Source organism: Lissotriton vulgaris, chromosome 3_1 (assembly GCF_964263255.1).
Source record: "Lissotriton vulgaris chromosome 3_1, aLisVul1.2, whole genome shotgun sequence".
Classification (NCBI taxonomy): Eukaryota; Metazoa; Chordata; class Amphibia; order Caudata; family Salamandridae; genus Lissotriton; species Lissotriton vulgaris.
Genome location: NC_141689.1, coordinates 540,521,799 through 540,536,695, shown reverse-complemented (window position 1 = coordinate 540,536,695; position 14,897 = coordinate 540,521,799). Strand labels below are relative to the sequence as shown.

At 44.4% G+C, this 14,897-nt stretch overlaps 1 protein-coding gene across 1 annotated transcript in view; it reads left to right on the top strand.

The window, feature by feature from the left end:
• TNPO1 (transportin 1) overlaps positions 1-14,897 on the top strand; it is a 1,561,564-nt gene that overhangs the window by 1,033,685 nt on the left and 512,982 nt on the right. The window contains exon 13 of the mRNA XM_086960799.1: positions 9,828-9,999. Within this exon, the coding sequence (XP_086816925.1) occupies positions 9,828-9,999 (172 nt within the window). The remainder of the gene's footprint in view (positions 1-9,827; positions 10,000-14,897) is intronic.

Here is a 14,897-nt window from a genome sequence, read left to right as displayed (position 1 = left end):
TTATGTTTTGTAGTAGTCTCAATATATGTTTGGTGTCTTTCAGATAGGTCTCTGTGTTTTGTATGACTGGTCTTAGAAAAGCATCTGCAAACTTGGATGAGGGTTCCAGCATATCCCAGACACAATAGGTTGCTCTGTTTTTTTTCTTCAAGATTCTTGTATATATTGGGGATTGTATAGAAGTTAGGTGTGAATGGAGACTTTTTGATTAGGAAATCACTTTCTTTCAGGAATATTCAGTTGTGTGCCAGTGCTTCCTCTGTCATGCTCACTATGTGTATTCTTAGTGATTCGGTTGGGTCCTCTGTTAGTGTTTCATAATTCCTAGTGCCGTTAAGTAGACTGAGTCATTCCATCCGGTATGCCTCTGTCTGTATGACCACTGCCCCTACTTTGTCAGCGGGTTTTATCACCAATGTTTAGTCCTCTCCAAGCTCTTTTATAGTTAGCTTATGTTCCTTAGTGGTATTGTGGAATGTTCTCAAAGTATCAGGATTGATTTCCCCTATCTCACTCAGGACAGCTTTTTCAAAGGCCAGTATTTTTACTGGGATTGCTGAGATTTGTCGGGTAAAACATGATTTTATTCTCAAACCTGTGTTGCCTTTTGGGTCCATTTTCATGGGTTTGTCCGCCAAATAAGACTTCAGTGAGTTTTCTGATGTACTCATTAAATTTGCTGCTCAATTTATCGAGGTTAGCTGTGGGGACAAAATCCAGGCATTTCTCAAGTATCTGTATCTGTGATAGTGAGAGTTTGTCCTGTAAGGTGCACAATCAGGCTGGTTGACCGCTCGGACCTGTTTAGTTGTCTGTGTGTCCCAGTTGTTGAATTGGGGTGGTTGCATATGAGGTGGGGATTGCGGGCCGTAGTAGAATGGTACTGGATATGTCACCGGGCCTTGATGTGATACCCAACCTCTACCTTGGCCTTGTCCAAAAAACCTTCTGTTATTCCTTCTTCGTCTGAAGGTGCCCTTGGTTCCAGGACTAGAACCTGAACTTTTCGATCCAGTGTCTGGTAGGTCACTGTCAGTATTATACCCCAGGTTTCTTCCTGACGTAATATAGTCTTCCTTAATATATGGGTAAACTCCTTCATGGCTAAAGTTGCTGGTATGTTTCTTATGTTTCTGAAACTTACTTTGTTTCAGGAATGTTTCAGATTCATTCAGAGTTTGATTTAGTTCTTTGAGTCTTTTCTTGAGTAAGGTGACTGATTGGTAAGTTTTTAAACAAACCTCAATTGTCTGGATCTCAGTTTTAAGTTCCTGGGATAGGCATGTTGTTGTTTTTATAATTAGGATTAACCAATCTCTCATGGAGTGCCACGAGATGAGATACCAGTCTTTTTTTAATGCTTTGTCATGTTGGAAAATGAAGGGCCATTTCTCACAATTAAGCCCTGGGGGTTTGCCTTTGCTCATAAATATTCAGTCATCGTAATGCCATATATCATGGTTTTTATAATAAATTCAAGAAAGCCCAGATTAAAAAAAAAAAGGAAAATGAATACGCAGAATAAAAAAATTAAAAAATTATATAAAATTGTGCGCTGAAAATTTTATCTCCATATTGCCTGAAAAAAAGTGCTAAAAAACCATGTGAGAAGGAAGTGTACTGCTCACATAGGACCCAGCCAGGCGCTATAATGTAAGACAAAGCCGCAGTTTTGAAAATACATGTTAACATCGTTAGCAGTTGTTAATTTGCATGAGGTGTATTTTAGTACTTACCCGAGTGAGAGGGAAGGTGCTGGTAGCTGAGAAGCGTAACCATGTACAATTGAGGTGAAGTGTTAAAGCTGGCTGAATGTACAATGCTGCAATATATAAGTATAATGCGATTGTCAGGAATGAGTGAGACACGATGTGATAAATGTGTATGACCCACCCTCACTACTCGCCAAGTGAAGGTTAGTAGTGTCTAAATTATACTGACTGTAAAAAGACGTGCTCAAGATAAGAGCTTATTTCTGCCTTCTGGTTGCTGGATCAACCATGTTTCCTCTTACAGAACCCTAACTGTATGATGACAGAACATCAGCGCAAGTGAATTGGGAGTCTCATCCCGCGTAGCAAACTACCAAGGTTGGTTCCTTCTTCAGCGACAGAAGAGCCGGGTGCGTTTTCCACCCTCCGATATATCGTCTCGGCAATGTGTCTTTAGACCAAACTAGAGAGGGACGAGAAGGAAAATCCTGGATCTTAGGGCTCACCGAGGGGGCCTGTGCCATGCTGAAATCTTTATTTATTTATTTATTGGTTTGTATAGCGCTTGAATCCACTCCAACTGGAGTATCTCTGCGCTTTTGGAACCGGTAAACAGGAGGCGTGAAATGGAGGCTAGATCTCATTTTTGAACAGTGTGGTTTTCAGAAGTTTTCGAAATGTAAAGTGTTCTTTGCATTGTCTCAGAGACAGAGGGAGTTTGTTCCACAGATTGGGTCCAGTAATGGACAGAGCTTTACATCCGTGTCTGGATTTTTTGGCACGGGGGACCACTAGGAGGAGATTGTTACTAGATCTGAGAGATCGTGTTGGGACGTAGGGGACAAATTTCCGCTCGAGATAGACGGGCCCCTGTCCATTCAGGCATTTATGAATTAAGCAGCATATTTTAAATTTGGCTCTTTGTCGGATTGAGAGCCAGTGCAGCTGCTCAAGGAGAGGTTTTGAAACAGTTCTCGGAGGGGCCTTGAGAATAAGGCGAGCTGCTGTGTTCTGAATGACCTGTAACTTAGCCAACACCTCTTCGTTGGCAGAAAGCAACAGGCCATTACAGTAGTCGATCCAACTAAGGATCAGGGCCTGAGCAAGGGTTTTTCTAGCAGAGTCGGGAAGCAGCGGAAAAACTTTGCGTAGTAGGCTGATGGTATAGAAGCATATTCCTGAAATGTAGTTTGTGTGTTGTTTGAGTGACAGATCTTGGTCAAACCGAATTCCCAGATTCTTCACGACCTGTTTAGGTTCAGCAACTGCTCCTAAGTCTGATGGCCACCACTCCGGAGTCCATAGCATTTTGGCCTCCCCAAACAGCATGACCTCCGTTTTGCTGACATTGCATTGAGGTAATTGGAGGCCATCCATTTTGCCACTGCCTTCATGCCTGAAGAAAAAGAGTTCCTAACCTCAGCGGAGAGAGTCTTAAAAGAGAAGAGGAGCTGCGTATCATCTGCGTATGATACGGGTATGAAGCCGTACCTACGCATTACTCCTGCCAGGGGTGCCACGTAGATATTAAAGAGGGTGGGGCTCAAACAGGAGCCCTGTGGCACCCCCTTAGAGATCCCTACTTCCGCTGAGCGATGTGCACCCATGGTGACTCTCTGGGTGCGATCAGATAGGAAACTCTTCAACCAGTCAAGGGCTTTGTTCTTAATGCCAGCGTTCGACAACCGTTCCGTCAAGATGGTATGAGACACGGTGTCGAACGCTGCTGACAGATCTAGTAGAACCAAGATGACTGAGAAGCCCTTGTCCTGGTACATATGTAAATCATCAGTAACAGACAGGAAGGTGGACTCTGTGCTATATTTGGGGCGGAACCCTGACTGGGAGTAGTCCAGGGCACTGGTAAGTTCAATATGTCCGGATAGATGACGATTTGCATGTTTTTCGATCAATTTCCCCAGAAATGGTAGTAAAGAGATAGGTCTTAAGTTGGTTAAGTCAGAACATGGGGTAACAGTGTTTTTCCTTATAGGTCTGACAAGGGCTCGTTTCCATTCCTTGGGGACGATGCCTGAACTGAGTGAAAGATTCACCAGTTCAACAATTGATGGGCAGAGTTGTTCAGCTAGTGCGGGCATTATCCTGGCAGGGATGGTGTCCTCTGGACTTCCACTCTTAATCTGTTGTATTAATGAGGAGGTTTCTTGTAAAGAGATTGGAGGGAAGATATCTAGGGAATATATGTCCGGTATAGCTTCCGTGTGTGTCTGGGGAGACACTGGGTCTGAGGATGTAGCCTGGTTTTTGCATACTATTTTGTCATAAATTTTATTAATTTTGTTGGTGAAGAAACAAGAAATTTCGTCACACAACTGTTGAGATGCCATCTCAGAGGATTCACATGCAATAGGTTTAACGAACGTTTGCAGAATTTGAAAAAGCAGCCTGGGGGAGTTCCCTGCATCTTGTATTTGTGAAGCAAAATGGATTTTCGTGCTGTGCGAATCGCTTTGTGGTAAAAGGATAAAGCGTCCTAGTACTTTTTCTTATCCTCTTGAAGATGGGAGGTTCTCCATCTTTTTTCTAGTTTTCTTGCACCTAATTTGAGTGTTCTTAGATGGTCAGAAAACCAGATTTCTTGTTTTTTAGCTGGTCTAGACTTGAACTGCTTCAAAGGGGCAATTTTATCTATGACTTTCTTAGTTTCTCTTCCGAATTTATTAAGGGCAGTTTCGATGTTAACCTAAGGTAAGAAGAGCGGGGGATTACATTTTTCCCTGAAGGTGGTGTCGGTGACTTTGTGCCACTGTCTACGGACACAAGGTAGTGAGCTTGGGCATGAAGGGGTGAGTACATAGTGGGGGGTGGTGAATTCTACTATAAAATGGTCAGTCCAGCTCACCTGAGTTGCAGGTGGGCAGGAGACAAGCGGGATATTAGAGAGTATCAGGTCTAAGGTATGACCTGCCTGATGCGTGGGTCCACAAATCCTTAGTATTAGTCCTAAGGAGGATAGGTCAGTTAGTAGGGATTGTGCTTCGTTACAGTCTGATCCCTCACTATGTTTGTTAAAGTCTCCGACTAATATGAAATCTCTGTTGTTGCCAACATGTGGGGCTATTAACTCTACCAGCGTGTTGGAGAAGTTGTTACAGGGGCCAGGCGGGCGATAAACTAGGTTGCCTTTTTGGCTCTCTTTAGGGGACATATGTATTTTAAAAACTAGAAGTTCAATTTCGGAGGAGCTGAGTTCTTCTAAGACCGAGATGGTTAGCTCTTCTTTATGTACAATAGCAATCCCACCGCCAATTTCTGATGGACGGTCTAGTCTGACTATTTTATAGTTACTCGGGATTCCTAGAGTTATGGCAGGGGTACAGTGTGGTTTGAGCCATGTTTCCGTAAGATAACATATGTCAGGTTGTTTGGACGAAATTAATTCCCAAACCTCCGCGGAGTGTTTCGAAAGTGATCTGATATTACAGAGGATATTTTTCCTCCCTAAGGGAAGGTCCTTTGCAACTCTAGCAGTAATGGGATTCAAAGGCTTAGGACACCTTCTATAGTCGGTCTTCCTTATATGCGTGGAAAATTGGGTGTGGCAATGGCGGCAAGAAAAAGCGCCCTCGACCTCCGGGCGATCGTCGCATCTGGCGCCTAAAGTTGGGTATATATTTAGACTCAATAGTGTCTGCGAAGGGTAGGTTATCCTTTCCGGGAAGGGTAAAAGAGGCAATGTTGTGTCAGCCTCCATGGCCCCTAGCCTCGTCCTGTCGCGGACGGGCGCAGACGGGCAGGTCTTTGGCTTGTCTTAGGCGCCGCGCGCTAGATCCGAAGAGGGGCTAAATAGCCCTCAAAAGTGAAAAGCTAGAACGCTAACTGCTCAACTTCCTGTGTGTGTCTGGCTCTTACCTTGCCCGCCCTCCGCACTACGTTATTGGCTACCGAGTCGGACCGGGGCGGGCAGGCTGGAGTATTGAGCACAGACGGCTGACCAGTGAAATGTGAGCCCCTAGCAGCACCGGCAAAGTGCAAATAACAACACAATGTGAGTAAAGTTAAAATTCTTAATCAATTTCAACAGCTATCCGCCGCTAGTACAGAGGGCAGGGTATATTTAAAAGTATTTAAAATTTGTAATCAATTTTAAAAGTCGTGCGCATTAAGAGGAGTAAAAAGGTATTTCATCAGAGCCTCCCCTCTAAGTGTGCTTGCAGGCGCCAAGCGGGGTCAGGAGATGCTGCCACCGTCGCCCTCTAGCAGCTAGCAAACCTTGCAGCTCTGGAAACGATCAAGACTCCTGCAACTTGTCTGCTTCAGGAGCCTCATCCTCCCCTCTGCAGAAGCAATGACCTCCACGGTCATTGCCCTCCTGGAGTATGCCCTTTCCTGTAAACTACCTTGTCTTGGTCCCTGCAAATCGGGAATAATCCCAGTCCCATTAAGTTACTGATGTGCAACCTCTGCTCTTGTCAGTACAGTTTATGTGCTCCAAGCTAGAAAGGCATCTGCTCCTGGCACTGACACCAATCCAGGGACAATCAAATCATTGTACAAGAAACATCCAGCACCTTGCTTTTTCATTACCTAGACATCAACCATGGCCGCTTTGCCGTTGAGCTCAGCCTCAACCCTGGCAATCAGCTACTTCATGCCCACTACACTGGCTACTAAACCTGTATCCTTGGTCCCACATGTGAAAGACTTAGCAGATCGGGTGTTCTCAAGTTCCTCACACAAGGTCCAGCTCTGGCTGGTAGTGGAGGCTTGAATTTATGCTGCCACTATGGTGCTGCGTAATTCCTTGTAAAGCCAGTTGCTTTTTCCCACTATGAGGGTAGTGATTTGGGTCCCCCTCTTGGTCTAAAAAGCTGCAGTCCATGAGGCCTACCGCTTGTTGCGTACGCATAATCTGGGCACCCCTGACGGCAAAAATCAACCTCGGGGATCATTACAGTTGGGACATTCACGGCAGGGATGCATTTCCATCACCATGCAAGAGAATTTTCTGTTTTAACATTAGCTGTTCCAGAATTGTAACACTATACTCCATATACCATAGTTGAAGCCCTTCGCCTGGAGGAAAATGCTGCTCTGGCAAACATCAAAGCTGACTACCGTCTGCTCGAACGACTGCTGGAAGAAATACGACACCTATCCCTTGAGTCAGCCAAACAAATGTGGAGGTCCTCAGTGGCACAGGTTTATGAGTGGGGCGACAAAAATTGTAAATTGCTTCATTGGTTGGCATCCCGCTCTCTCACTAATAGGATAGTTCAAGAGATTCTGGACCCGAAAGGGTGCACACACTGCACCCCAGCAGCTATCGCACAGACCTTTGCATGCTAATACACATCCCTCTATTCATTAGAACAGTGCTCGGACCCTGAGACCGGGCATCCGTTCTTACAGGACGTTCCACTTCCACGACTGACCGATCCAGAGATTCACCGATTAGACCAGCCCATCACACTAGAAGAGGTTGAAGAGGCAGTCTTGTGTATAGCGTCCGGGAAGACGCCAGGTCCAGACTGCTTCCTGGCGGAATACTACACTGCGTTTAGGGGAACCTCAGTGCCACGCCTCCATGCCCTCTATGAGGAAGTAATAGAGAAAGGTGCCTTCCCCCCAGAAATCAACATGGCCACTAAAATGCAACCCCAATCCGCATCATGTTCGGACTACCGCCTAATCTCTCTTATCAACACCAAAGCCAAAATATACGCTACTATCCTAGCCACACGCCTTAAACCAGTACTTGTCCGCCAACTCCACCCTGATCAATGTGGCTTAATGCTCCGCGCAGTATGAGGCATTGCTTGCGACACGTACATATGCGTCTAGGCCATCGCCATCTCCTTTCCCCGTATCTGGCTTTGTTGCTGATCGACTTAAAAAAAAGCTTTTGATGCGGTTCACTGGTGTTACCTGGGGAGCATACTAGAAGCTGTGGGATTTGGCCCACACTTACAAAAACTGGTGTAAGTACTTTACTGTAACCCCTCGGCTCTGGTACTGATAAGTGATGCGCTCTCAGAAGTCTCCCCAATTCGTCGGGGAACAAAACAGGCTGTCATCATCTCCGCTCCTCTTCTCCCTGGCAATAGAACCGCTTGTCCGGCTTATCCGAGGCGATGCACAAATGCAGGGATGGCATGGCAATGGCTGGAATTAAGCGAGGACCGCTTCGCCCTATACCCTGATGACTTCATAATTTTCCTTGCGCATCTGGTAAGATCCGTCCCCCAATGCCTCTGTATCCTCTAGTTATTCGGAGCTACATCAGGCCTACATCTAAATCCAGCCAAATTAACTCTGGTACCACTCCACGTATCACCTTACCTCTTAATACCTAGGATTATGGGTGGCACTCCTCCAAGAACTCACTTGGTCACTTAACACCACCCCCCTGGTCAAGAGAATGAAGGAGGACCTTCGCAGGTGGCAATCTCTTCCCTTGAGTCCCTTGGGAAAGATACCCCTGTTCAATATGATGGTGCTTCCTCGATTTCGCTACATAATCAAAAACCTCCTGCTCCACCTCCCACGAAGGTGGTTTCAGGAACTAGATCAAATAACCACAGCTTTTCTCTGGGGAAACTCCAGACCATGCATGGCAGCTTACTCACTGCCAACGAGCCACATAGAATGGGGGATGGGAATGACAAATCTCTTCTTGTATTATAAAGCCACCTGCCTCCTGTGATATACGACTGGTTCTCTGGCGGATGGACCGAACCGGCGTATCAATTGGAGCTTGCAGAGTTGGGGTTCTCCCGGATGCAGGCAATGCTTTACGGCTCACTGGTACCTCAGGCTCTTCTGGCAGTGACTCCAACAGCTCTCCTGGCATGGCGGTCGGCATTACGATTCACACAATGTGACACAAAACTTACACTACAGACACCCCTATGACATGACATGGCAACTGGCTGGGGGAGGTGGCGGCACTGGAAGGGTTTCGAAGATGGGATCTAATCTGGATCACACGCCTAGGGGATGCCTTGTTGGGGGTCACATAGGCTCTTTTCAGGACTTGCAGCTCCTTTACTATCTTCATTCCACTCAATTCTACAAATACCTGCAGCTCCAGTACACCATCACCCTCCATGTCCCCGCAGGTACCACACCTCCAGAATTTAGTCCAGTGGAAGCCAAAGTCCTTATGGGAAATTTAGAGAAAGGAGGGATATCTCAAATATATCGCTATCTGGTGAACCACTGCAGTGGGGTGCCTGAGAGACCGGAGGGAACAATGTCTGGGTCCCCTGGGAGAGGAGGACTGGAGAGACTCCCTCATGGCCCCTCAAGTGATCACTGTTTCAGCCAAGCTTCCGTTAATACAAATGTTTTACCTGCACTGTGTTTACCTCACCCGTACGATTATACCGTGCAGGCATTCTCCCAGCCCCCAGTTGCCCAAGACTTGTGACAGAACCAGCAGACCTTTAGCATATGGTTTGGTCCTGTACTACACTCACTCACTACTGGACTGCAGTGGCAAGTGAGGTAAGTACTACACTGAGGGTGGGAAGTCCCCCTGAGCCCCCTGTCCCTAATCTTGGGAGTCATGGAGGAGTTGGGTGGCTCACATGCAGACAGAGCATCCCTGGGGGTGGCCACCATGGTGGCCAAAAGAGACATAGCTGCCGCCTGAAAAGACCCTGTCGCCCCTACAGTCTCTTGACTGGGATGCCCTGCAAGAGAAGCCAGTATATGATGCAAGAGGTTGTCCGGCCAAATAAAAGCATGTCTAGGGCAAGTGGCTGGGCCTTGTGAACTAAAGAGGCCCCTTTTAGGCAAATACGACTCTGGGACCCAAGTCATGGTCACATTAACGATAGAATGAATGGGAAATTACGTTTGGGCAATTGAATTTGCAGGAAATGCCAAGTGTATCAGAATATTATTTCGTTTATTATCAATAAAGTTGATTATAAAAAATAAACTCCTTATAACATGTTGGCCATAGAAAAAAATATGATTGAGTGTATTCCAATGAATATCAAAAAGAATGTGTGGTAAACTGATTATTCAACTGAATTATACTGTGAGTTTATTAGAGCTCTCCATCATTTCTCAAACCATTTTGTGTGAGGAAAGTAGATTGTTTTAAATTACTAGTAACTTTTTTCCATTCATTTTTCTTTGTAGTGCCTTTGCTACGTTGGAAGAAGAAGCTTGTACTGAGCTTGTCCCCTATCTTGCTTATATTCTTGATACACTGGTGTTTGCCTTTAGTAAATATCAACATAAAAACCTTCTAATTCTTTACGATGCTATTGGAACATTAGCGGATTCTGTGGGCCATCATTTAAATAAACCAGTGAGTACCAATGTTTTGAACAGAACTACATTGATGCAAATGTTCCGATAAATATAATGCCAGATGAAGGCCTTTGAATATCCATGTGTTCTGATGTTACTTGAACTTTATTTTTTAAGTTTTGTTCTATACTACAGTGACATTGGAACAGTATGTAATCTGACCTTGTGTGTCTAACTCAGTGGGAAACCTAAGTTTAATGATAAGATTTTACTTCAGTCATAGTCCTCAGTTTCAGTTCATGTATAACTGACCTGGATGCCTGTTTAGCCCATAGAAATCCCCTTCACTTATCAATGGAGATGATTTTAACTTTTTCCAGGGTGGTACATGTACCCCAAATTTCAGTTGGGAAGTATGGAACATAAGAGGAGACTTGATCAAAGCGAGGGAAGCAAGGTGTGATTACTTAGTGACCGGAGAGATTGGTTAAAAAGCTGTTGGAGTAAAACCCTACGTGTCACCCTTGGCTGTGGTAAGTGGTAAGTGGGGAGTGAGCAAAGAGAATGTCAAGCTAGAAAGGTAGGGGAGTTGGTCAGACTGTAGGGATGGGATGTGGCCTGCTCACATCTACAAATTGCAGAAGCAGCATGGCCATTAAGTCCTTTGTGAATCATTTAACGTGGTGGAAGGAGGAGTGACCTCAGGCAAAGTTGTCATGAACAAGCAAATGAAAATAAAAACTGTAAAATATAGATCAGAATAAGACGCATCCACTTGAAACAAAGACACATTGAATCACAGCTATGAAGTTTTTCCCAAGAAAGTGTTTATCCGCAGTAAAAGCAACCACTTAGACCTTCCATTATTTAACACTATATTCCTAATAATTTTGCTTTCGAGTGCAACTGTTACTGACATTAAGTTACTCAAGCTTCAAGATTAATAAGGAAATTGCTTAATCTTTGTGACATAGATTTGTAATAGCCACATACATACATGTGATTTTTAAGGGCAGTGATTCTTGTAATTGTACCTGAAAGTGTGCATGCCAGCTCACAAGGCACCCCAAGAATATTCTGCGCTTCCAAAGAATCTTGTCTTAATTCCTTGAATAAAAGAGAACCCAAGCATGAGAATATCCTGCAAGCTGCAGTTTGTTTTAACGTGCCCCATATGGTTGGTTTGTTTACTGCACAAACTAGTGAAAACAAAAGTTAAACTGTATTCCATTTTGCCAAAAGGAACTGTCCCAAAATGGGGGTAGAATCTTTCTGGGACTTATTACTGACAATACATAGTTTGAATTATGCACAGATTAATTTAATGCCTATCACGCTCAACCACAAAACAATGTTGGCGCATGAGAGTTCACACCAATTCACTATCCGAGTCACATGCGCATGAAAGTTCAAATATGAGTGGTCTGGCCAAATGTTCCAAACAGTTTGGGTCCCGACTGGTCTGGGGGTGGAGAATGACATGGTTGATGTTGGTGCAGTTAGCTCTATTACCCTATGAATACTGGAGCTGTAAAGCAGCATTCTCCTGCTACTTCTGAATGTCTCAGGGTGTACCTTAAATTGTGAGCTGGCCGAGATGGTCTCCGAGACTTCCAAGTCTCGTCTGATGATGAAATGTCAGGGGAAATGGAACTCCTGGACTGCTATAAGGCACAAAATAATTAATTGATCCACATAGTCTGCATCTTGTGCTGACACCGTTTCTAAGGAAAACAAACACCGCAAATGTTAAACAATATGATTTTCCTGCCTCTATATATATCTACACACAAATCTATAGCTTCCCCATGTATCTTTAGAGTGTGTCTAGGGCAGACAAAGTCCTTGAAGCTGCAAAGGCTGTGACTGAAAACCAGTAAAGGACCTGTCTTTTGACAGGGAGGAGCGCTGCCAGGCCCAAACAGGTGCAAAAAGAAACAATCCAGTCTCTGCTTTCTCAGAGTACATCACCTCCTTAAGAAGACCCTCCATGAAAATTCTGAACACTAGTGTTCCTTCACAACTGCATTAGAGGAAAATTAAGGATGGAGAGCAATCCTCTAGACCTCCACAATTTCAGCTTCCTAAGATTAACTCCCCCCCCCCCCCCCCCACCACCCCCCCACCCCCTAGCCCCAACCTCTGGACCCTCAGAGTTCACTTCACCGCCATAATGAAACCTCCTGGGCTCAGTTTCAGCTTCTTTTAGAGACCTCACCTTAATGTGCTTCTATCCTTTTTGCATGAATGGGCATTCAAAGAGTGAGGTGACCTGCTTGAACATCTCCTCATGCTGAGCTCTGAGAAGGACACTTCCACCATTTTCCTCCAAAATCGGGCTGTGTCATCCACATGCTGTAGTATTTCAAATACAATATAATTTGCACCAGCTAAAACCTGCTTATACGTCTTTCCTTTCTATAATTACTAGCCTTCAGAACATGCTACTCCGAGTGTAAGGCTTTGGTCCTTCCTGGCATGCTTTTGGGCCCATGGGACATATAGAGGCACTGTTTGGGTTCCTGGCTCCTTATATCCCATTGTTTACTTTTGGAATGCTTCCGGAGTCATGTAGCGGCCCTCACAGATTGACTTCCAAGCTGTGTCGCCAAAGCTCATGCCAGCACCGGCTGCAGCTCCACAGACTCGAAGTCCTGCTGATGAGGCTTGGCACTTCCTGGGACCGCACCAAGAGCACATTCTTTGGAGAAGCCCTGTTGGGTTGTACTTGGTTAGAGTGTTGGGTACAGATTGGTTGGGTAGAAGGTTGAAATAGGGATATGTGAGGAGGATTCCAAGGGTGGCAGTGCCTGCCTGACTGTCGGCCAAATAAATGCTTTACTCCCACCTGAAATTTACATCTTTTCAGTGACAACGAGCAAACAGTTAAGAGCGATCCGCCGTGTGTTTCAGCCACATTGACGTTCCTGTATCTTCCTGGTGGGTTTGCCTTAAGACAAAGGGAGTTGCCCTGTGGCCCTGCTCCTTGACTTCAGGTGAGCAGCCCTGGTTACAGTGTTCAGCACCTGCCGGTACTGCCCTGCCAGTGTTGTTGAAGTGGCATTTTAGGAATCTCGGGGCTTTTTGTTTTGTGGTCATGCTGATTTGCTCTGCCCCAAAACAAGCTCCAATTCCCTTGAAAACACACGTCTTAGTGCAATCGTCATACAGTTGCTTATTTTAGATTTAGAATGGAAATTAAGCTATAAAAATACTTTTTTTTACATCTTTAGCGTCCATATTGATTATTTAAGAAACAACGTTTGGATGGCTTTGGATATCTATCGTTGAATTGGGAAGAAAGTGACTCATCCCCTTTAGAAACACTGTGTTTTTACAATTTTGGTGGCTACTTTGTACATGACCTGTGGCCAAATTATGTTCATTATGCTGACACTCCTTGTATTTCTTTATTGTAATTGTCTGTAGAGCCACTACATGGTGACAGGCACACCTTATCTTTATTAGCTTCTGTTATCTATGCAGCAACTACATGTTTAATCTGAGGATTCAAGTTAGGCACTATGCATATAGGCAAGTTTTTTACCTTTAAGCACAACTCATTTACCATTCCGGAATATTGACATTCATAGCATTGAAATGTGGATAGAATAGCTGCATCACCCGTTTTCTTGCTGCATCTCATACCCCACCAATAAAGTGGTAACAGTGGCATGAAGCTTTCGAGTCTTACAGGCCATAGATAGTGAAACTTTCTCAGCTAAAAAGAAAAAGTCTTCATTATTATACCATGTGGGTACTGAGGGTAGAAACATTCTTAAAACTCTTCATCTAGAAAGGGTAGCAGTGGTGGCTGGGGAAGATGAGGATGGCAGTGAAGTTATTGATGAGTATGCTTTTATCGTATCTTTAATCCAAGAAAAAGCGTATTGCTGGAGCAACGTACATTTCTACAGCGATCTTAAGTGCTGGGAGAGCCCATCAATGAGAATCGTGGCAGGGTTATGTGCCTTGGTTGCTACGTGGACTTGCAAAGACCTCAGGGATGGGATTAAACACAGTCAATTGATCGAGAAGACTAACCAGAAATTCCTGGAGCGGTTGCTATCAACTGAGGATCCAAGTTTTGTAGCAGCACTGGCTATTGCCAGAAGCATAGAAAATTCAGAGCAGTGTGTGAAGGAAATGAGCGTGGGGGACAACTACCAGGGAAGTGAGCCACATTGACTGGATTTTTATTTGCAGATAATTTGACAATCTGATGGAAATAAACCCTGTTCCTATAATAATCGCAATGCGAAGGCTGTAATGTGTGACAAGGTGGACGTGTTATGATTCAGATGTTATTTCAAATCCCATGTGAGCACCGCAAAAAGTTAACCTGCTGTCAGCGCAGCTTGTTTCAAGTGTGGGAAAAAAGTCACTTTTCTAGAGAGTGTAAGTGGTGTAAAAGTCAAAAAAGGTTGTGGTAATTCCATTGTGAATGAAGGTGAAATGAAGGTGTTGTGTGAGATTATAATAACGTAATCCTGTGATCGCGATGGTATAATTCAATTTGCTTCTATGGCCACTGTCACAAGAAGAAAACACCCTTTTTGTGCTGTAATTATTGATGATGCCAATGTGAGGGTGATTGCCGATTCTGGTTAGCCTTTCACTTTGATTGGCGAGTCTGACTTTCCTAAATTTAGTCCAAGCCTTAAAGATTCCTGCTTTGAGATTTTTGCTTATGGTGGAAAGATGGTGGAGGTTTTTGGCCAGTTGGTTTGAATTCACTCTGAGTTTTGATGTCAAAACAATCAAAAAGATTATGTATGTTGCTAAGGAGGGTTCAGATCTCTTGAGATAGAATGTACAAGGAGATCTTGGCATGTTTCTTGATCCTAATCATCCTAAAATGGGTTTGTTGAAACAACGACTTCTTCAATTGTAAAATAGTCAAGTATGCACTGTTGATGACTTCCGGTTGGGTATGTATGTATGTATGTATGTATC